Below are 24,332 nucleotides of genomic sequence, written 5' to 3' on the forward strand. Positions count from 1 at the left end.
ACACCTCCCAGCAAAAGTGCAAAACTATGTTTACCGTTTGGTGACATATAGCCCATATATTTTTTTTCAAATGACAAATATATGTTCTGTCATCAAGCAAAAAACGTAGTAGAAAAAACGGTCATCAAATTTCTTATATAATAATATTTTTTTAAATTTTTTTTTATTACATTTATCCTCTCTTAACCGGTTTTATGTTCATATTTAGGTTAGTCTTCCAACCAAGGGATTTGTATTGTCATCCGAAATTACAATCAAATGTTAAATCCTTGAGACCGTTGTATCAACAAATCCGTTTCAAATTTCAATCACTTCAAATAAATACGATTTAAAGTATAAATTGTATTAAAACGATTGAACCTGCCAGAGATTGTTATTATAATGAACACGTTGACAAAGATATTTAAATATTTCTTATTTCCATAATTTCATATTAAAAGACATGATCAAAGACAACATACAAATTTGTTACAGTAGGTTGCGTAATTTTGTAATAGTAATAATGTTATGGTCTGGTCTCCAAAATTGTTGTCTCTAAAGTAACTTAATGCAAAAGTGCTTCTTGTTTTTACTTTAAAAAAATCGACATGTTGTAATTGTGATTACGATTCACTTTTCAATTTTTTTTTTAAATAGCTTTCAATTTTATAAATTTATTATTTACTAAGTTTTTTTTTAATGTATCAATTATTTCACTTTGAGTTCTTTCATTGCCAAAAAAAAAAAAAGTGTTAATTTTTTAGTTTAGGTGTATTAGGCGATACATGATCATAAACGGCCATAAATAATACCCATCGGGTCTAAAGTATAATAATTTCTCGATTTGGGCTAAATTATAAGTTCAAAGAATTGTGTAGGTCAAATAAGATATTAATAAGAAATCTGGGGTAAAATAAAAAAAAAAAACTAAACCCATACATTAAGAGCACAAAAAGAAAACGTTTGGCGATATTAAGCGTTGTTGAATTCTCAGAGGACCTGAAGAAATCATGGCGAACCCTTACAGATCAAGGTACTCAAACCCATCCCTATCATCGTCGATATATATATATATATATATATATATATACGTATGTATGTATGTATCTGATTTTGTTTTTTTTTATTCCGATTTATGGCAGAGAAGGCCTGAGCGCGAGGCCGGTGAGTAGTCAGGATGAGATTCAGCTGAGGATCGATCCATTGCACTCTGAACTCGATGACCAAATCACTGGTCTTTATTCCCAAGTCAATCGCCTTAAAACCGTAAGCCCTAAATTTATCTCTTCTTCTATTCCTTTTGGAATTTGTATTGGGAAAAAACTCTTGCTTTTTGTCTTGAATTTGCCCAAATAAATTATTCGAGGGGGTAGGGATTTGGTCAAAATTGTTGACTTTTCACCTCTAATGAAAAAAACTAGCAGTTCAATCAGTGATAGGGGTTTAACTTGATTCTAGTATTGAATAAGTTTGCAATTTATTTGATGTTTATTTGGAGGGGTTTTGAGCCGTTTCTCGGCTCTACTTTATGTTTTTTATCTTTATAATACAAGTGATGATCTTTATTTTTTCAAGAGATTTCATGAACTCGATTCAGTGACACGTAAGTTAAGTTATGATCATCTTGTTTCCCGTGAAAAAGGATCAAAAGATCAGCAAAGTTGATATCTTTTTCCTCTATTTCGGGTAGATATATCTGACTCTAGAATTGAGAATGGAGTGGCGAAATTTGTACTTGTCGTCTAATTCCGAAGAATCAAAGGCTTAAAATAATGGGAGAGATTTTCTAAGTTATTAGGTGACAATGGGAGAGATTTTCTAGCATCTATTATCCTTTACAAACAGTTGGTGATACAGATTTGCCATTGAAATTATATCCGAATTTGTGAATGAACTTTGCAGACCAGATGAAACTAATCGAATTGGCCAACTAGAATCTTAGTTTTTATTCAGTCATGTTTTGGGTGATTGTGTCTTGTGATCTCTGATATTTTGGTACTAAATATACATATACAGGTCGCGCAAGAGATTGAAACGGAAACAAAAGTGCAGAATGAGCTCATAACAGATCTGGTAAGAAAGCACACATCATATTTTAATTAGATGAGAAATGGTTATATTTATTTATTTATTTTAAACAACAGCAAAACACGTTGAGTCAAGCCGGGGATAGGTTGAAAAACGGGATGAGAAGGTTGAGCCGAACGGTACAGCAGAGCTCGAACCACACTGTTCATGTCGTTGTTTTCGGGCTTCTCCTTTTCACATTTGTTTACTTCTTGGCCAAGCTCGGTAGAAAATGAGAGACTCTCGACTGTTGTTTAGGATCAGAGAGCGCACTTTGTGAGCCAATACTTGTGACTTTGACGAGCTTCATACTTTGTGAGTGTAGACATAATTAGGTAAATTATATCAGCGACATACAGACGGGTTGTTTACCAAATGAAATCACTACCACCATTGTTGGACATGCTATATATTTTAGTAATTTCTGGTCAAGGTTTCCAAATCAGTGTTGTCATGGAATCTAAAGAATATTAATCTGCATCCATTGTTGGTAGCTAAGCGAAAGTCTTATTATCTTTGAGTTGGGTGCAAGTTACCGTTTTATCCCTCGTGTGTATTTTATACTTCAACGCCTTTTAGTATTTATAAATAAAAAATTAAAAAGTGATTTATTTATTTGGGCTTCGTTTAACTTTCTTTACGGTTTCAAGTTTCAATAATTATTATTTTAAAAATGTCGCACTTTTAAAACACACCACTCGTTTTGGTACGATATGCAGTTCAATCGATGTTGAACTAAGGTCATGTACAATGATTATGACAAATTCAATAACTGTGATTCGCTACTCGGACTAGCTTTTTTTTTTTTTTTTTTTTTTTTTTACATTTGGTTGAAAGATAGACGTATTTATTACCCAAGTTGTTATCTTTGCAACAATGTTAGAGTTAATCTACGCTGTCATGTCTTCCAAAACCTGTCGAGTCATAAACAAAATTTATAGTATAAAAAATTGATAACTCTTCTGCAATTTGAAATGACATTATGGACAACAAGTTGTAATGTAGTGGTTCTCTTATCTCTGAGTTTAGTAACAAATAGTTGGTTGGAAATTATTTACATGGCTTTCAAAATAGCTTGACCAAGTTTGGCTTTCATTTAACACAGTCATGACTCATGACTAGTGATGAACACACTAATGATCGCTTTATATTTTTTAAAGGGTAGTGTAGCAAAATAGTCAAAATAAAACTATGAAATTTGTTTTTAACTTATGTTTCATAACTTTTAGTGAAATAGTCAATAGGTTTATTTGGCAATAATTAAGATATGATTTACCCTTATTTATTAACAAATTCGTCATTTTCTCTCTCCTACTTTTTTCCTACACTTTTTTTTTACATAAAAACTTAAAAAAACTATATCTATCTCATATGAACTCGAAATTGATTGATTTCAAATCCTATGTACTCGTGACGCCGAGATCTTCAAAAATAGATCCATTGTATTTGTTTAAAAATCATGTTTAATATCATAGATGTAGAAAAATCACGTTACTACCTTAAATATGGAAATAACTGAAATTTTTTGAAATTATCAAAAAAATAAATGGAAACATAAATATGATACATTAAACATAATTTTTGAAGATCTCGACGCCACGAATTTGTAGGATCTGAAATCATTCAATTTCGAGTTCGTATGAGAAATATACAAATTTTTTGAAGTTTTGATGCAAAAAAAATTATTTGAAAAAAAATAGGAAAGAGAAAGTGACGAATTTGTTAATAAATAAAGGCAAATTATACCTTAATTATTTCCACATAAGCCATTTGGCTATATCTCTAAAAATTGTCAAACATAGGCTAGATCCAAAATCACATGTTTAAAGTGGCCTAGTTAGTTATAAATCTCTTTTTTAAATAGTGAAAGATTTAAATTCTTAAAAAAAAAGTAAAATAGTAAACAATTGTTTTTCTTAAAATTGAGACTGTAAACAATAAAACAAAATATTAAATATAGCTTAATAAAACAGAAAATAAATTTAAAAATTAATCTTAAAAAATGATTAATTACTACTTGAAAAAAATTATTATCGGGACAAAAACTTTACACATTATTTTTGTGATTAGTTTCAAAACACACCAACACATACAATTTTCACTGTATTTTTCATTCAAGTTTTATATTTTTCCACTTAGTTTTTGACTTGGTCTGAAGAGTTGATCAATTAAGATATTTTACAATCCCTGCTTAGTTAGAGATGGACTTTCAAGTTTTTTTAATTCTCCTGGCAATTTTCAAACAAGGAGACCATGTCCTATTTCTCTTCTTATTTTGAAAGGATATAACAGCATGGCCAATCTCCTTGAGGTTGTGCGTCCAATATTTTTTCTCAATTTCATATTGTTATAAAATAGTCATTTTTAAGGCATGAATTCAGAAAACAAATTATATTTTCTATATTTTAACATATTGAATCAATAACTTAGACTGAGTATTTTTTTAATTAAAAAAATCGGCTGTAAATTTAAAGTCAAAGGTTGAATTGTGCTAGTCCTCTAAATCACCCACCAATCCTCACTCTCCATCACTAATTCGTAAATGTGTTCTATACTTCATCTTACTATATCTACCATCATATGCCGCCATTTGGCGAATAAAATAAAATATCTATTAACCATTTGGAAAATATATTTCATACCTATTAATTTAAGTCAAATATTTTTTTTTCTTTTACCCCGTAATTTTGAATATATTATATTCATGCCTTCGTTTAGATGTTATTAAATTATCCCTTAGTAAATATTTAATTGGTTTTTTATGTCGTAATTTATCAAAATGGGTATAATGACAGTAAATATTATCACAATCTTTTAATTTATATCTATTAATCGATATTTTTATTAATTGTTGCTTGTAAATTTATAACGATAAAAGTAGATATCATCATCGTAATTTAAAATATTCTTGATTGGTTTTGATGTATATTCTTATATGCCTTGTAGTATGATATTCTCTATTTTCACTATGCCAATTTTCATAAATTCAAAAGCAATAGATCATTTAAAATACTTAATCAGGATATTTTTAAGCACTAATATTGAGTAATTTAACAATGAAGAAATTGTATGAAATAGCAAAAAAATGCTACCCTCAATTAAAATTATAATTTGACTATTTAATTACTAAAAATATTCAACTCTTGTAACGGCTATATCTAAGAGAGAAAAAAAATCAGTTACCCTCGTATATGGAAACTTCTAATCAATTTTCTACAACTCTACAAAAATGATTTATTTGCGATTAATATTACTAAGAATCTCAACATTTATATTTTACAAAATTAAAAACTCACGGTAATCGAAAACTAGTTTTATATTGATACACAGAAATATTAACGTACACGCAAAAAATATATTGATTAAAAATTTTACTCTTATATTATTTGAGTATTTACAATCATTACGATCGCTGATCAAAACTACCTCCAAGAAGTTTCTCTCTCTACTTTTCGCAGGAATCATAACTTTCACGACTTTATCAATATTATTTTCCTAGGAAATTATCCAGTTTCTTTCTTGCACCCTTCTTAGTAAGCCATTTTAAATTCTATATTCGTTTACCAAATACCAATTTAAAAAAAATGAATTGGATTTAGAAATCGTCAAGAAGTTTGTCGTCATTAGCAACAGAAGGAGAAAAAAATATTAATTTTTTTTTACCGGAGCAAGAGAAGGAAAGATAAATATTTGTGAACGTCCTAGCATTGCCATAAACGTTCCTTTATCAAGTAATTAAATAATTACTATATTAATATTGGAGTTTCTACATCTAGGTTACCTAAAAGCCTTACCCTTTTTTTTTCTTTCTTCATCTTTGACTTTTCTTTTCTTTTATTATCTATTTCTTTTAATAAAAAAATAGTGTTAATATTATTGATGAGTTGGAAAGAATAAAATGTTAGTTTATTTATTTCATTAGAACTTGTTCATGTGCTGCGATAATTTCAACACGAAATGATATCATAATGCTAATTAATTAGGGTTGGAATGGTTTAAATTATATATAGAATTGATCATAGCCACTTTTCTGTGTTTACATATTAGTCCTATTAGTTTATGCAAATAAAATTGAATCTAAGAAGCCAAAAACTAATAACTGTTTGAGACTTAATTGATCCGAGACATTTACTTGAAGACGCGGGGTTTTATTTAATTAGAATTAGCCAAATGAAAAGAGAACAACGTGGTTTGAATTCTTCTTAAATCTATAACCAAGAGAGGAGAGATGAGATGAGAAGCAAAAGGAAAGAAGACAACAAGATAACGACTTTATTTCTCTGCTTTTTTGGAGAACATAATTCCATATTGCGGGCCAAATAGACAATTATTGTGTGAATATTATTATATTTGCACATTGCTCATGCACATGCAAACCACACCTTTTGTACAAATATTATATATATTACATTTTGTATTAACATGATCAATATCTATTGCCAGCTTATGACAGCTCCTATTTGTCAATCAAGTTATGCATATATTTTTTTGGTCAATTAATTAGTAAATATATAATTAAAACAACCAAGACATTCAGATAGATATTGACCTATATCTCTTTGGTTTACACACAAAAAACCATGCAACCCAATTACCATTCTGCCACGTGTCCACTAGGATTGGTGCAAAACGTTTGTCTTCAACCAAATTACTTGCTGAGTTACATGTCACAAGGCACTGAGAGAATAAATACAATGGAATAGGAATATATACGCACACATACATACATATATAGTTTTGCTGGCTCCATAATATTTTAATTATAATTAGTTGTGGTGAACATGTTAGTTGTTTCCCATTTGCAACGGTTGCATTATTGTAAGAACATTTGTTTTAATACAATTATATGAGTGTCATTTAAATTCAATATACCCAACACGTAATGATTGATCACCCAGCTAATTAGTCCAGAAATGCTTCGTTTAGAATACAATTCCTTTATATTGGTGTACATTTACCAGTTGTAAATAACATTTTTAGTTCCAAATTATTAGCACACCAATTAGAAAGTGCAATATGATGATCTGACAAGTTGTGATTAGTTGTCTATGGTGCCACGTGGCGGAAAGAGCTCAGGGAATTACGGTCAGATCGGTCGTACGCTAGATTTTTTTGTGTTTGGAGAATAAGAGATTCTTAATATTTAAAGAACGTAATGGCCGTTGATCTTTGGACTTTTGTAAAATGGTTGAAAAAAAGAGCTTAACGCATAGTGATTCATCTTATATAATAATTAATGTCATTTTGGTTTGACTTAAAAGCCCCCTATCTAAAAACGTGTCATGATCTCAGAGCATAGAATTGGTAAACCTTCCCGTATGTGATTCTTGAGACAAGCCTGACCGATTATTAACATCATTTCTTAGCACAAATATCATAATGGGTGAAAATGTCTGTTTGGTACATGAACCCAAAAAAAAAAAAAAAAAAAAACACAACACATTTATACGTGAATACAACTAAATATATATATATATATATATATATATATATATATACGTATATTAAATAACCAATAAATCAAGGAATCTTCATGTAGAATTAAACAATTTATTATTTAAATTACTTATCTCTCTTCCTCTTCTCTTCCTTTTCAAATTTATATATATAATAACACCTATCCCTTCACAAAATCCCTCACTCACAAACACAAGACACAAAAAACCCAAAACCCAAAAAAAAAAAAGGTGTTAGTGTTTGTTTAGTCACTTTGATATCATAATCTAAAAATGAAGATGATCATGTTTCAAGTGATGATGGTTTTGGGTCTTTTGGCCACGTCATGCATGGCTCAAGCCCCGACCTCTCCACCCACCGCCTCGCCGCCCACCACCACCGCATCTCCACCTACGGCGACTCCTCCGACCACCACCGCCACTCCCCCTCCGGCGACTCCTCCCACCACCACCGCCCCTCCTCCGGCTCCGGTTGCTTCTCCTCCGGCTCTCACCCCGACCCCGGTCGTTGTGCCAACTCCGGCGGCGACTCCCGGCGCCGCTCCCACCCCCGAAACCAACACGCCGACCCCGGCCGGCGAACCGACCTCCGACGCTCCGTCTGGTCCTTTGGGCCCCGGACCCTCCGCCGAGGTTCCGAACGGAGACTCTCCCAGCGGCAGCTTCGCCGCCGGGTGGACCAGCCGGGCCGTCATTGCCGGAACCGCCCTCGCCGGAACCTTCCTCGCTGTGGCTTTGGCTTAGAGGTTGTGATGAGTACGCGTGGCAGATTGTGATTCGTTGCCTCTCTCTCTCTTTCTCTAGAGAGAGGTTGCTTTAATAATTGGTTATCGTGTATTTATTTTTTTTAATTATATATTGTTATTATTATTTTCGGACATGAGATGATCTATATTATTATTTTCTTTTCTTTTTTAAAATTTATTTTTATTAATTATTGATGTTTCACATTTGAATAATTCGCCTTCTTCTTTTTCTTCGTTTGATTATTATTATTATTTTTTGTTTTTGTTTCTATAGAGTTGATTTTGTATATGTGTTTGTGGTGTCTGATGATTTGAGATGAGCGTGACTACGTACTATGATTCATTTATATGTTTCTGAATTTCATGTGGATTTTGAGTCTTCGTTGTAAATTTAATAATTAGTTGAATACTAATGAAAAGTTGTCATTATTTTTCTTATGAATCTTGGCTTTTTTCATATAACAATAACATGCACTCCGTTTAATTTTGGATTTACTGTTTCGATTTTACCCTAATTAAAAAATACGCGTGTCTGTGTCTTTGTGTTTCGTCATTCGCGGATGGAATTTTTTTTCACTAACAATCACGATGTTCTTAATAAAGTGTATTTGGTGTTACTCGTACGAAAGTCATGCATTGTTAATGAAGCTCGTTAGCTGGTGGCTTAACCAGTTTGCTAGAGTTGATTTTTTTTTTTTTTTTTTTTTGGTATTATATAACATAACAATTGACTATTAAAATTTTTATTGACTAATTCCATAGCAAGAGAAAATCAACATATAATGTAATGTCCTAATATTGATTAAAATAAATGAATGAATATTATAAAAAGGTTAAAACAGTTAATTTCGATTAAGTGGATAACAAAATCAATTACATTTGCTTTGATTGGATATTTTCAGTTGAAACGTCTTCCTTTTCTATCCTCTTACACAAATCTTTATACAATTTTTTGTGACCTCTTTAACTATTAGGTGTATATACTTAGGGAGAAGATACGTCAAATTATATATGATATGATGACTTTTTGGGGGGGCTAGTCTTTTTAGTTAGCTGTGTGATATAAAAAAAATACGGGAAAAGGAGATGTAAATAAACTCATTAGCCAATGTTTACATTGAAATCCAATTTTTCCTACAATGTAAGTAAACATATCAAATTCGAGTTATTTGTCAAAGTGGTGAAATCGATGGTTTATCTACTACTCATCAATCATCATATGTTCTTAATTGATTGAGTAAATATATAATTAAGCAAAAAATTGGACACGTGGTAACTCCAATATTTACCTTGTCCTAGGGTGTTTGTATTTGTCGCCAAATTCAATTATTATATATTTAGATTTCCATAGAATCCATACCACTTATATTATATTAAAGTCCATATTTTTCTATAATATAAGTATACTTCCCAAATGGAATTTTTTAGAGGGGCGAATTCGACAGACATTATTTAATCATTAAGCATAAATATTTATCATATATTCATAAACTGTGTTGACAATGCCCCCTTAAAAAAAAAAAAGTTGTTGAAAATGTCTACAATTTATAATAAAGTTAACCACGACTCTTTCTAACAAAAAAAGAAAAGTACATTATTTTTAAGTCCTCCATTAAAGGTCGCTTAAAGTTAACCTAGTTATCGATTTAAAAAGAGTAACTAAAAATTTGTTTGTATTTTAATTGTTTCTTCATTCCGTTATAAATTGCCATTTTATATAGGCACAATAAAATATTTTAGAGTAAACATCAACGAATAAAAAAATATAAAAGAGTTATTTTCAGCTTTTTTGCTATAGGAAATGTCGTAGCATTCCAGCCCATAACAACTCCTCTACCCTTCAAAATATTCATTGACCTCAAGATATTGAAAAGATCCATAAGCCCAGTCCAAACTTGAAAAAAGCCCATAACACGTTATAGATTCATGCACTTTCCCTTCCACATTGGATCGATGACGTACTCGTACTTCTTCACTTCACTAGCCTTGCACACTTCAATCCACGATCGTCGCCGAAGATTATCAATCACGAAAGAGAGTCTTCGCCGGAGTGCTATTTCCTTCGTCTCATTCTTCTTCTTCAGACCACTAAAATTCCAGACTCCATGGCAATACAGGCAAACACCGTGTCACTGTCTCCGCCGCTTGATCCTCGCGGATCTCAGCTTTGAGTCTGTCTTCTGATTGTCTCTCTTCGTCTCCGCCTTTTGTGTCGCTGATGCCATCGCAGTCCTCGGAAGAACTCGGCGTGACCAGGAATATTCTCGTCCTTCAACTTCTTGACAAAAATCGCCTCTGAAGTAGCTCGCCGTCGTCGCTCTGTTCCGTCGTCTCCGAAACCGATCAACCCTCGTCAATTCTCACGGTCTTTAACGAAGCTCCTCGTCGCTTGCGGCCTCGTTGTCTTCATCGCTGGCAGGGTCAGGTTGAACGATGAAAATACAAATATTTTAGTTTCTTGTAAAAGTCTGTAATAATTTATAAGGGAATTTTTAATCATGGTAGGTCGATAAATCTTGAACGACCCAAATGGAATAAGAAACCAAAAATGCAATCCGCCAAGATTTAATCCCTTTTTTTATTCATGAATTTTGTAGGACTTCTATAATTAAGATAAACCCTAGTCAACCGTTTCACTCTCTATACACCTAAAACAAATTTGCCAGCTATTATAAAATAGCGATTGGCGCTTGATAACTTAGCTTAAAAAGTTCCACTGCAACTTTACAAACATATTAAGCAATAATCAACCGTTTGAAACTCTTTTTTTTTTTTTTTTGGGAGATTAAATCATTCTGATTTATTATGGGGAATTCTGGAAGCACATAAATTATGATCCTCTTTTGTTTCACAAAATATTACAAAAGATGGTAAAAACAAAAAATTGCAGTCTTACAAAAATTTAACAGCGCGAGAACGTGAAATGAGCTTGAAGCGACTCCACCATATTATTACTCAATAGCGAGAGTCTCGTTTACAGATCCAAGCTACTCATCGTCTGCACCTGCGTTTTAAATAATAATAATAATAAAAAATAAAAATAAAAAGTTAAGAAACCAAATGGTCTTGAAATTTGCAAATCATAGACAAAATTACTTATAACTCAATTTTGTCAGCATAATTCAATAAATGACAACAATATTTACATGGCTTTGCCAATTCCCCTCATTGATGGCACAGGTTATCAAGAGTATACTGAGTACACTATCAATATTCTCTGAATTTTCATTTATAAGCATCAAGAGAAGGCATATAAAATTACTTTTGAAACATTCACTCTGAATGAAAACAAAAACCAACAAGAACACATAATAGATTGAAACTGATCCAAAACCAGCTTCAAGCTATTGTTTCATGTGCTCTCGTAGGCTTTTGTTTACATTTTTTTTATAACCATAAGTTCCCGGGTTGGAGCCCAATATAATCCATGAGGCCCTGGCATTATCGATCAGGAGGTTACGCCAATGGTCCCAAGTGTAAGGTCCCGAGGGAATCGATTGGGGACTATCAAAGTCGCAAGAATCTCCCTTACAACTCGACCAACACATTCGGTTTGGCTTTCGTTTTTATGTATAGTGAATATTTCAAAAAGAGTACTATACGATGCATGTAAGGTAGTTTACGAAGGTATTGGAGTACATCTGGGTGCCGAGTCCCATAAGAGCTCGTCGAACTTAGTGACATCTTTTTCTTTTTTCTTGCTTCACTCTCCTCAAATAACATCTAGAGTTTTTTTTTTTTTTTTTTTTTGGTGAAGTTTTTACAAATAACCCCTGAAAAATGAAATTTACAAGCAACGAAGGCACATCAAACTTATTATTTGCTAAATAGTCAATGTTATACTAATTATAATTAATCCGTCGTTGATTTTATTAATTATAATTAAATTGATAATTTTGTCCAATATTAATAAGCTGGAATTATTTGGACAAAGTTGTCAATTTAAATGTAATTAATCAAATCAGTAGCTAATTAATTATAATTAACAAAATGTTGACTATTATACAAACTTAAAATTTGTATATGGCCATAGAATCATAGAACCCTTGAAAAATTTACACTGTCACAGAATAAACCTTAAGCTTTAAAAAACTCTTATCAATTATGTTCCGTGAATTTGGATATGAACTTGAGATCAAATGAACTCCTATGATGTGTCACTTGAAGTTGTTCAGTCCTCCCTATTGCTTGGAGCACGGACGTGTACAAGAGACCACAACATAGGAATTTATGGAAGTCGCCGTTGCCTAATTGGACAACAAAACAAGGTAACAACATACGAAGAGATTCACGTTGGTCTTTACACAGAGAGATCGTGGATGATAATATGGGAAAAGGCTAATTAATGATAAAAAAACCACCATTGAGGTCAACACCGACAAGATCTAAAAAAGAAATTATTAGAGGCTTTAAACGACGAGCGGTTTGGTTGGCAGCGCGGTAGAAGATGAGCTGAAACGCTATATTAGCAACAAAGAAAATTGACATTGTTTGACGTTCTCACACTTGGCATTGCTTAATTATCAACTCTAAACGAGTTAGGCCATACGTGATTATCAGGTAGTGATGTCATTATTTTTTTTTTTTCATGTTTGCCCAGTTGATAAATTATAAAGGAAAGATTAATTGTTTCGTACTCTTGCATCCAATGCCTGCCTACCCGATCCTATTCCAGCTACTTTCTAGTTATTAGTCAATAATTGGCATCGTATTTAACTGAAATATCAATCAAGTGATTCAAGTCAAAAAAAAAAAAAAAAATACGTGTGTTTATTAATTAAAGGGGCTTTAAAGGTCTTGACCACTTCCTCATTCAAATGTCAAAAAGTTGAGCACTAAATCACAGTGGTTTTCACTCGCGGCTAACGCTCTGTATTTCTTTAGTTTTTGTTTGCTTTAGCTAAAATAATTAACCCACATAAATTTATACATACACATATATATTGTGCAATTTTTTTTCCTTCTAATATGGACAAATTGATTCTTACGTTTTTCAATGAATATTCTTGATTTGGGGAGTTGTGTTTTTCGATGACCCCTGATTCAATTCAAACTGTTCCTTCGATTTGCTGATTCGGAGATTGAGCTTTAGAATTATCCCACCTATAATAATCAAGTATATATGCGAAAATTATACATCCAAATCAAAATAAAAACATTTTGTTTCTGTTTTCACGTACTTTTTGTTTCGATTAATGATATTTGTAAATAAATAACCTGTAGTAAAATACTAATATCCATCGAGTGGCATCGACTAGTCATATCATATACTTGTTGTCTTCGTATTTATTTATCCCATCTAGGATTATTATTAACTGAATATCAAAATAGTAAATAAATAAATAAAAACCTATTCTATTTATTTGTACAAAATAATTACAAATGCGCAACAACTAATAATAATAATTAATGAAAAACAACGCTGATTAAAAATTTAAAAAGCACTAACCGACAACCGGCCCGACCCGAATTTGACCAAGTCAACGGGTCTGGGAACTCGGTCTGGGAAGCGAGCCGACTCAGTCCACAAATCGTTCTTCCTCAAGAGCTTATTCCCAAACGGGGAAGACGACGATCTGTCGCTGATGACGTGTCCGACGAGACTCCAAAACCCCAAATCCTCAAACCCTAACCCTAACCCTAAAGAATCTCTGCAACTCAGAAGCCTCTTCAACGCGCAGACCAACTCAACCGACTCGCCGAAGCTCAGGCAAGCAAGCCTCTCTCCAAACTCCACGACTCTGATCCGAATCTCTCCCATGGCTTCTCTCAAATCCCGCCCCACCATCGCCGTGACCTCCTCGACCACCTTTTCCCCGGGAATATTCTCCGGCCGCCTCGCGATCTGCTCCACCAGACGAACCAGCGATTCCGTCTCCCTAACCAGCTCGGCATTGCTCACCGCCGCGACGGAGATCTCCGATTCCGGCGACATCTCGCCGAGAAAGCGACCCAAAGCGCGAGAGAGAGACACGAGACACTCCAGATACTCGCCGTACCACCTGACCCAATCCGAGAGCCGCCACGTCACGTGAGACGCCACGTCACGGAACTTGGAGAGGTTCAGGTAGTTTCGTCCTCCGGCGGCGGGGACGACGGAGAGCTGATCGCGGAGGATGAAGCCTCCGGAGGACGCCACGTGGTGGGCGGCGATCAGGCACTTGAGTGCCACGTAGGCGTCGCGGGTCTTGGAGAGGCGGTCCATGAGGGCCTCCACGGCGGCGGAGGCGGAGGCGCGTGAGGATCGGCCGAGGGCTAGCACGGCCGCGATGTGCTTGGGTCGCGGCGGAGCGCGTGGGTCGTGCGTGGTGGCGCGTAGGAGAGTAAGAAGAAGAGACGATGACGTCACCGCCGCGCGTCCCTGAGAGGCTTTGTCTTTTATGGTCCCAACCAGCCCTCGAACGCTCAGCTTCACCATCTCTGGAAAATTCCAAAATTTTAATTTGTTTTTAGAGGTTTATATGTAACAAGTTTAGTCAACTTCATACATCGATTGTTGCTTTAAATAAACATAAAATAAAAACTATATTCTTTTGGTGTGTGTGTGCGTGTACTGTGCACAGATGTGGATGTGGCTATATTATATATATATATATCATATAATAATAGTATATAGAGTTATTAACATTGGAATCAAGAATTTTTTTAATTTTTGCTCATTTTCACATTGTAATGAAAACTTTTCATCCGTAATTTGCCAATAAGTCTTCTTAAGATATATTTGAATTCCTAATTAAGATCTTGTCATAGAAATCCGGGAGTCTCTGGCTAAACAATGATGTAATTACTCTCAAATTAATTTATTATTGTTCCGAATTTCAACCAGCAGTACCAATTGGTTAAGCTTCAATATAAGCAATCTATTACACAAGTCTGCCAGTGAAATTTAATATCAACAATTTAAATCAAAATTGCAATTAAATTGCCAACACTTAAAATTTAATATCGCAATTTAAAAATTGATATTTATTCATCATCGAACAAAAATAAACATTGTTCTCTTTTTGACTTCTATTCTTACTCAAAATTGGCATGCATGCGAGATCACCAACTTTGAATCGCCTGAGAAAGCCCTGGCATTAGTGATGTATTCATTCAAAGTATAGAGACCCTTTCCTTCACTCCATTAAACTGTCTGGTAAGAATGTTCGCAGAGACAGACATATTAGACTTAATGACGACATAGCTCATGCAAGGAAGGCCAATGAAGTATGACGAGCTCAAGATCACTGAAATTTTATGTACGCTTTAATGGCATGTTTATAATTCGTCTAAAGCGGAGTTTTTTCACGCTCATATTACATATAAATAGTGACCGTGGTCGTTCAATTTTATTTCTAGTAGGAAAAATTATGTCAAATTCGAGAGCAGGCGTTTAGAGAATATTGTATCTTACATGCAATCTCTAATCTTATGCGAAGGTAATAAAGGAATATTGCGTCGAGTACAATATAAGGGGCCGTTTGGTTTAGTTTTCTAAACTCGTTTTCTGTTTTTAAATTCTGTTTTCTGATTCTAATTTTTAAATTTAAAAAACAGATTTAGAATTACGTTTCAGAATATTTTAAATGTTGTTTGGTTATATTTGCATTCAATTGTATAGAGATAAAATAGAAAACAACTTTTCATTGTTTTCTGTTTTCTAAACAAATTTCAAAGAAAACAAAAACATGATTCTAAATCTGTTTTCTGAATTTATAACCAAACAGTTTTTCTAAAACTGTTTTCTAGAATTTAGAATCAGAAAACAGAAAACAGGAATAGAAAACATAACCAAACGGGGCCTAATATTATTTGGCTCGAGGGTCTTGCACAATTATACATATTTCACAATTAGCCAGTGTTCAAAACATGTATCTTTTCAACAATACATTAATGAAAAAAAAATTAGAGGGGATAAAAAAAGTCCAACAACAAAAAATCAAGGAATAACTAATCTAAAAAAATAAAAATGTAATTATCCAAAAATTTGGGAGGCTTATCTGAAGAAAAAAAAATTAGTATAATTAACTATAATCTATCCAACAATTCATGATCAACGGTAATAATACTAATAATTATAAGAGGAAGATAGTGGTTGATAGTTGAGATTGAGACAAGGTATAGACCAATGAATTTACTGCTCAATTTATGAGGTACATTCAATTGAGAAAGACAAAGGCCTATTTCGTGTGTCCCTTGAAGTAATTGACAAAGTTTGGATAAGTACAGATAGTTTTTGAGAGATGTGTTGTAGTTTGTTTGTTGTACTACTACTACTTGCTTGCAATGTCCATATACTCTTTAACTCTATATATAATTACAGACGACCAGTTACTATATTAAATCAGTTTGATAATAAATACATAAAGCCACAACTTGCAGGGGATGTACTTCCCTATCATTTATATCATTTTCTTTCTACAAACTTCTAGACAAGTGACATGGTCGGCAAGCGTCATGGCCAACTTAGCCCATGTATATATGTTTGTTGACTTTGTTCCATGACCATGTTGACAATTGAGTTTACTATATAATCTCACCAATATTTCTACATCATATTACGTTTTAATCTTCTTTCTTTTTCATTTTCTTTTTGGGAAAGTAAACCTCCCTTTGGTTAATAAACGTGTTTAATTTAAATACTTTAGGAAAATTCGCCTGATTGCTTGTAACTGAATTTAGAAAATACAGAGATGACCACGGATATTTTTTTTCCAATGTCATGATTTATATATATATACATTTGTATAGGCTTTATCACATGTGTCAGAATTGATTCTTCCGTTTATTTTTATTTTTTTAATATATAAGTTTGGTGTTTATATATATATATATATATATATATATATTTTAACATCGACAAATCCTTCTTAGAAAAATAACTTTAGTGTTTATATGTTTTTTATTTTAATAAATAGCAGAGAGAGTGTGGTTGGAAGTCCGGAGGATAAATTTGTCATTTTCGTAATATTCAAAGCAAAAAAATATAATCAAAAGATATATTTGACACATTAAAATAATTTTTAGGGGTTATTCAAATTACTAACAATAAATTGAGTGGACACGTGTGAAATTATTGAAAACATATAGTATAACTATAATACTCACGAAATTAGTTTGATATCTTATCTTAGAATATAAGAGATCTATTTTGAGGAAGAAGAATAAGGAAACAAGTTATGAGCAAAAAAAAAAAAAAAAAAAAAATAGCAAAAACGAGTACAGAAAATAGAAGAGGAAAAATAGAAGAAAAAAAAATGAGTTTACACAAGCTTTTTTCTTTTATCACTTTGTGACACGTGTAAGATTTACGGGGTGGGTGTTGACATGAAAAATCACCTCAAATTAGTATCGACTATTCATGATAAATGGGTCGATTTATAGGAATGGACTTCATAATTTCGTAACGAAATTAAATCCAATTCCGAAATAATAAATAAAAAGTCAATGAAGTAAACAAATGAAATCAAATGAGTGAAGGATGGCTCGGGCCCTTTTACTGAATTTAAATAACAATGAACAATTGAGTAACGACAAACAAAACGATGAATAACGAGCTCGAGAACGATGTGATCTTAAAAGGTTGACAACAGGTTGTAACGTCTCGTGTCGTAATAGGATCTCGCTGTTCACCTACGGGCCACGTTCTGTCTTTGATCCGGTCTTTAGAAGGCGGTTGAAAGATTGTGCTTTTGAACAATATGGGTTGTCCGGGTCTTCGAGGAAGCGGTTGAAGACTTCAATGAGCGAGCTGACCTTCGTCAATGTGAGCTCGCAGATGCGGGGTCTAACTGACCTTTTTCAAGACGAGCTCGGCCAATTGAATGCTCTGAGATAACGAGCTGATCATATGTGATGTCCAACTCGATTCAATTCGAGGGTTGACTTTTTGGGCTTGGGTCCAAATTAATTTTGATATAGGCTCAAGCAATTACGTATTAATAGAGGACGAAGTCCAACGTCGATAATAAAGTTATGCGACAAATACCAAATCAATAAATACACTACCAGTCAACCCCGTTTACGTCAGTCTTCACAAGTATACATTCGTAAGAAAGCTAGTTGAAGCAAAAAAGTAATAAGGAATTAAAAAATAAAATAGGAACTTCTTCCCCCTTGTTATAATGTTGAATTTATTTATCATCAAGTTGAATATTTTATTTTATTTTTCCTTGTAGTTTTATATTCGGTTCAAGAATAAAATATTGATCAAGTAGTTTTATTAGTTTAATCAACTTTTATTTTATTGATCAAGTAATCCCATAAATATGATTTGGATTAATAGGACAAAACCATTTTACACAGGCCCATTACGGCCCAACAGGCCGTATCTCATTCGTAGGTCCACTATCGGTTACCCAGCCCGGAAAATACCCAAGCACCAAGTAATACTCAGCCCATTCGTAGGTCCACTAGTGTTTTATTTTATTTTATCTTTTTATTTGCAAAGATCAAGTGTGTAAAAAGCTTATATTGCAAAAATATATTTTTTTTCTAAGTTGTAAACAATTATTTTTGTATGTTTACATATATTTTAAAAAAAAATTGTTTGTTCTCTTGATTTTATTTAATTTTTCTTGAATTTTATAAATAAATAAAAAAACTAAATGTTTACAGTTTGGAAAGTATGAAAAAAGATTTAGCTGAATTTAATACGTTATATACCGCATTCATTATTAACTGGACTTATAACACTATACTCGAAACACATGAAACTTGTAGTCAATATTTAATTGCCATCACCAACTTAAAAGCTTCTAGAATCACGAACAAATTTTCTTAGGTTGATTTTGATAAGAGCACTAGAGAAGCTCGTGGAATATATTTTTTAAACAGTTTATACATAGTCCAGACTCTCATTTTCACGGATTATTATCAAGATCAACCCCAAACTCGAGAAAATTGAAATCTATACCCCCAAACACGAGAAAATGAGGGTCTCGACTCTCGACTATGTATTCAACATACAGCTCGTAATTTGATAATAATCCGTAAATATCAAGATCAACCTTTATACGACACTACTAACTATCATTTTCTTCTAATAATTTTTGGATAGTTCGTTTTAAGAGTTTGCATGCAAAAATTGTTGAGAAATTTGAAACTCGTTGGCTACGAAAAAAATAATTTTGCCACATAAATTTTATTCTATTGTATTTTAGCCATTAGCCAATTAACGTAGGTAAAATAACATAAAATAAAATATTATTTGCGTAAAAGCCTAAGAAATTAATATTGCCACGTCAATATCGATGACTTTAATTTAAATGTTTATGAAACTTTGGCTAAATAGCAAGTGGCTTAATCCGTCTAATTTTTTTACTAAAAATAATTTATAAATGAAATTACATGAATTATTCTTCAACCGATATAAATTATTGTCAATTTCACAAATAATTAATCATCTTCTAAACAATCACAAATAAAAGTGTTGTTTTTGAAATTTGATTATTGACAATAATGATTATGATTATTAAACATTGGTAATTGCAATATGTGGCTATTTTTTGAGAAATATGACTGCTTATCAATGTAATGTTTCACTACTAGGAGTCATGTAAGACCAAGGTTTCAAATGCATGATTATTACCGTTTCGCACGATCTGGTTTACGAAAAAAAAAATCGACTGGCCGATGAAAAATCACACGAAAATAATGTTGCATAAAATATTAAAAATATATACATATAATACATACATACGTATATCTTTCAGTTTTTAAACTTGTAAAATATACTTATTTAAGGTATATATGATAAACTTAAAATTTGGGCCTTGCGGCAATAGAAAGGAAAATGACGATTTCGTAAAAACGACAAAAATATTGAAAAACGATAAGAATTAGCGTAAAACAACGAAACAAATGACATACCATCAGCGAAATTCAATGCCTAACTGGGCATTGGACTTCAATTTTGGGGCTTACGGCAGTGGAAGAAAAAAACGACGAGTTTCATTAAAGACGATAAAATGATTGAAAACGACAAAAACAACGACGAAATGAAAAGCATGTCTTAGTATTAAAATATATAAGAACCTAAATTAATAAAATATATTATCGTAAAAATAATTACATACATATATATATTATGTAAAAGAAAAGTCGAGAGAGAGTAAAAAGTAGTAACAAATGATTGCCATAGCGGATCAAGCGATTGGATGACGTTGATGGAACTTTGGATATTCATTGTTTTTGAAGCTTTGACTATTCATTCATATGCATAATAGTTTGTAAATATCAAGTTCGAAATTTAATTTAATTGATGCGGTTATATATCGTAATTGAGTGTAGCATTTTAATTTTGCATCAAACAAATATAGCAAAATATTGGTCGATAAGAACAAAGGGTTTAATCCAGCAAAAAAAAAAAAAAAAGGTTCAAAAATGGTATTTCCAAGTATCCATATAACACAAAATACCGTTCGTCGCTGAATATGCAACAGAGTATTGTGCTTACTTTAAAAATTGTGCTTAAGAAGCCACGAGCCACTGTACCACTACCACCAAGTGGTGAAACCTAAGATAATAATAATTAGGGTGTTGAATTCCATCTTAAAACCAATTGTTACAAAGTGGAGAGACTCAAATGATATATAAACATATGTTCATTCACACACACAACCAATGTTGTACTATCCCACTTCAATACTTCTCCTCACGCGTAGCGTGATCAGGCTGAGTAACAATCCTCAATCGAGCAAAATTCAATTTGTGTGAATGGACAAAACTCTGATATCATGTTAAATTTCATCTTAAAACCAATTGGTAGTAAGTGGACCTCGCTCAACTGATATATAAACATATGTGTATTCACACATATAACCAATGTGAGACAATCTCACTTCAATATAGGGAACTTGAAGCCAATGCACCACCGAGTAGTGAAAAACTTGGCCCCTGTTTGGTTTAGTTTTTCAATCTTGTTTTCTGTTTTCTAATTATAAATTTTAGAAAACACAACTAGAAAACATGTATGATTATTAATTTAGAAAACAGATTTGGAATTATGTTTTTTTTTTTGCTTTGAAATTTAGTTGGAAAACAGAAAAAAAAAATTGTTTTCTATTTCACTTCCCTTATATACTTATATTATAATTCTTAAATTTTAAATTAAAATCTAAAAACAATTAAATGGAAAACATAACCAAACAACATTTAAAATATTATGAAACGTAATTTTAAATTTGTTTTTTAAATTTAAAAATTAGAATCAGAAAACAAAATTTAAAAACAAAAAATGAGTTTAGAAAACTAAACCAAACGGCCCCTTGACTTAATTATAACTAATCAACTTGGAAAAAAAATGACAGCTAATATAAGCACACGTCAGATAATATATATTTATATTATCTAATGATTAGCAATTGGGCATGGTACTAGCGACTCCATTTTTCTCTTTTAAATTATTTACATATATATATATATATATATATATATATATATATATAAATATGTATGTATCTTTGAATTAATAAACACGACAAGAAGACCGTGGCAATTTTTGAGTCATAGGCCTTGCCACACAATGAGTTGTCACACCTAGTGACTGTGTGTTATTTTTAAATTTTTATTTTATAATAAAAAATATAACTTTGGCGATGATCTCAACCCATAAAAAATATCTGAAAAAATGTATAGTATTTATCTACGTGACAACGAGAAAGTGCCAACATTTGTCTAGAAAGGAATAGAAAGGGACTGATCAGAAACAAAAAATTACAAAAAACAAGAACAGTCCTTCTGTTTACAATTCGTCTCTCTTAACCCACTTCTTTCTTACAAGCTAATTATTTTGATGTTAGAAAACGTCTTTTTCTCCTCGCCGATATTACATTATAGAAAGCTAATTACATTATACGGATACATACATCTGACGTCGAAGAGTATTAAGTTTTTTTTCTTCATAAATTTGATCTTCTTATAGATCAAGAAACATATACATTTGGGAATAAAGCATTTCTCCATATATGTGTATACGTATAACAAAACCAATGAATAGCTGATCATCACGTAAAATTGGAAATGCATTACGTGGAAAGCAAAAAAAGCCAAAGGACATGAGTGGAGAAACCAGGCTAGAAAGCAAAAATTAACGAATCCCATTTTCTTTTTGCCTTTAATTTTTTTTTCGTTTGGCCTAAAAAAAATGTCCAGTCCCTTCCTTGCTCTTTGAAATAAGAATAATACAAGGAAAAAAAAAATCTAGTGCTGCTGGTTTTTGTCCTTTATTACAAGAACTTTTAGAAAGTAGATATTGGGCCACCATGATATCTTTTTTGAGTTTTTTTTTTAATTATGAAATTGATTGATGGAAGAGTATCTAAATTAGATTTTGGCCTCTCTAGTCTAGACTCTAGACTAGAATATATATATATATATATATATATATATATATTAAGAATAGACGAATAATTATTAGGCTGGAAATGTGGTTTTAATTAGAGACTAGTTACCCCATGGCCTAATTATTGAAAAATTTCATCATGTATATATATATATATATATTATATATATATATATATTATATATATTATATATATATATATATATATATATATATTAAGAATAGACGAATAATTATTAGGCTGGAAATGTGGTTTTAATTAGAGACTAGTTACCTCATGGCCTAATTATTGAAAAATTTCATCATGTAGACCTTAAAATTAAAAAAATATCAAGATTAGATCTCTTAATTAAAAAATATCTAAAATTTGACTTTTAATCCAAATTCGAGCAAAAATATTTTTTAGCCAAGTAAACCTTTATGATAATTACCGAAGAATTCCGATGAATTTCTGGAAATGTGATTTTACTTTATGTCCTATTTTTCATTATTGAATTAATGGAACCGTTAATTTTGTGGAACATTTCAGTAGGCCTGTGCACGGTCCGGTCCGGTCCAAAACCGGCCAAAAAACCGGACCGGACCGTTCAAAACGGTTCAAAAAAACCCAAACCGGACCGGACCAAAAATCTGTAAAAACCGGACCGGACCGGACCGTTTTAAATCATCTAAACCGGACCGGACCGTTTTGAACCGTTTAGACCGGACCGAACCGGACCGTTTTGGACCGTTGGACCGTTTTGAACCGTTTTACATAATTTTTTTAAAAAAAACCATTAATTTTCCACCAAAACACAAACATATAGTCATATATGGGAGTTAAATACATGCACAAATGCCTAATTTGGCTAGTTGGACATTAATTTATTTTTTTTTAAATAAACCGGTCCGGTTTAACGGTTTTTAAAAAAAAAAAAACCGGACCGGACCGTTTGCATTAAGTAAACCGGACCGGACCGGACCGGGGAAAAAAAAACCGTTTTAAACCGGACCGGCGGTTTAAAAATCACCGGTCCGATCCGATTTACGGTTTTTACGGTTTTTTTTGCGCCGCCCCACATTTCAGTGGTTTACTTGGCTATCTCTCTTTCTCTCTTGTCGTGGTCATTAATCGTCCAATCGGACATAAAGGTCAGTTTCTCCCAAAATAGTACTTTCTTGATTAAATCATTTCAGTGGACTCAATGCACGTGTCCGTTGGAAGTATATTTTTTATTTTTACTCAGACCGTTGGAAGTATTTGAATCTATTATTTTTCCTTCTATTTTGACTTTTAGTGCAAGGAACTCCTGAAACCAGAGATTTTGTTTTCGAAACTAATAAATTACGTGTAGAATGTCTGTCAGATTACAGAATCAAGTAATTTTAGTTATAAGTATTTCTTTTTTAATAAAATACAAATGTTTAACAGCTTAAATTTTACAAACACAACTAATCACTATAATAATTTTTAAAAGAAAGTGAAACACTGTTATCGTTAAATATTTTTATAATAACTTTTCACATAGGATTAGTTCAAGATAAAAAAAAAAACCAAAAGCGCCATAATACTTCTTTTTAAGAAACCGTCGTTAGAGACCATTTTATGATCTTCTCTTACTCGAGGTTTAACTTCCCAGAATTAATTTATGCTCGAATGTCTTTGTAGCTAGCTAATTATTACATCATGGATATTGATTAATAATTTTTAATAGTTTTAATTTAAAATAAGACTTCTTCTACAAAAAATAATTTGACGACTTACACATTTATATATAT

At 32.2% G+C, this 24,332-nt stretch overlaps 3 protein-coding genes across 3 annotated transcripts; 2 read left to right on the forward strand and 1 right to left on the reverse strand.

Moving 5' to 3' along the window:
- The first annotated feature begins 911 nt into the window (after positions 1 to 911).
- LOC149399399 (bet1-like protein At1g29060) lies at positions 912 to 2,591 on the forward strand. Its single transcript, XM_089611189.1, has 4 exons — positions 912 to 1,012; positions 1,122 to 1,245; positions 1,996 to 2,052; positions 2,124 to 2,591. The coding sequence occupies exons 1-4, from the start codon at positions 990 to 992 to the stop codon at positions 2,280 to 2,282; spliced, it is 363 nt and encodes a 120-aa protein (XP_089467315.1). The 5' UTR covers positions 912 to 989; the 3' UTR covers positions 2,283 to 2,591.
- Positions 2,592 to 7,646: 5,055 nt separating this feature from the next.
- On the forward strand, positions 7,647 to 8,461 carry LOC149399400 (uncharacterized). Its single transcript, XM_089613800.1, has one exon. It carries the CDS (start codon positions 7,776 to 7,778, stop codon positions 8,244 to 8,246), a length of 471 nt encoding a protein of 156 aa, XP_089469926.1. The 5' UTR covers positions 7,647 to 7,775; the 3' UTR covers positions 8,247 to 8,461.
- Positions 8,462 to 12,859: 4,398 nt separating this feature from the next.
- LOC149399401 (ENTH/ANTH/VHS superfamily protein) lies at positions 12,860 to 14,730 on the reverse strand. The gene is made up of 2 exons (XM_089612637.1): positions 13,698 to 14,730; positions 12,860 to 13,351 (listed from the first exon to the last, which is right to left on the reverse strand). Exons 1-2 carry the CDS (start codon positions 14,664 to 14,666, stop codon positions 13,343 to 13,345), a joined length of 978 nt encoding a protein of 325 aa, XP_089468763.1. The 5' UTR covers positions 14,667 to 14,730; the 3' UTR covers positions 12,860 to 13,342.
- Positions 14,731 to 24,332: the final 9,602 nt, after the last annotated feature.

The sequence above is a fragment of the Urtica dioica genome, chromosome 4, assembly GCF_054948205.1.
Source record: "Urtica dioica subsp. dioica isolate 48M chromosome 4, U.dioica_male_clone48M_v1_H2, whole genome shotgun sequence".
Classification (NCBI taxonomy): domain Eukaryota; kingdom Viridiplantae; phylum Streptophyta; class Magnoliopsida; order Rosales; family Urticaceae; genus Urtica; species Urtica dioica.

Coding starts and splice junctions, on each gene's coding strand:
- LOC149399399 (XM_089611189.1), top strand. CDS start 990: ATGGCGAACCCTTACAGATCAAG. Junction 1,013..1,121: donor GCGAACCCTTACAGATCAAG/GTACTCAAACCC, acceptor GATTTATGGCAG/AGAAGGCCTGAGCGCGAGGC. Junction 1,246..1,995: donor AAGTCAATCGCCTTAAAACC/GTAAGCCCTAAA, acceptor ATACATATACAG/GTCGCGCAAGAGATTGAAAC.
- LOC149399400 (XM_089613800.1), top strand. CDS start 7,776: ATGAAGATGATCATGTTTCAAGTGATGATGGTTTTGGGTCTTTTGGCC.
- LOC149399401 (XM_089612637.1), bottom strand. CDS start 14,666: ATGGTGAAGCTGAGCGTTCGAGGGCTGGTTGGGACCATAAAAGACAAA.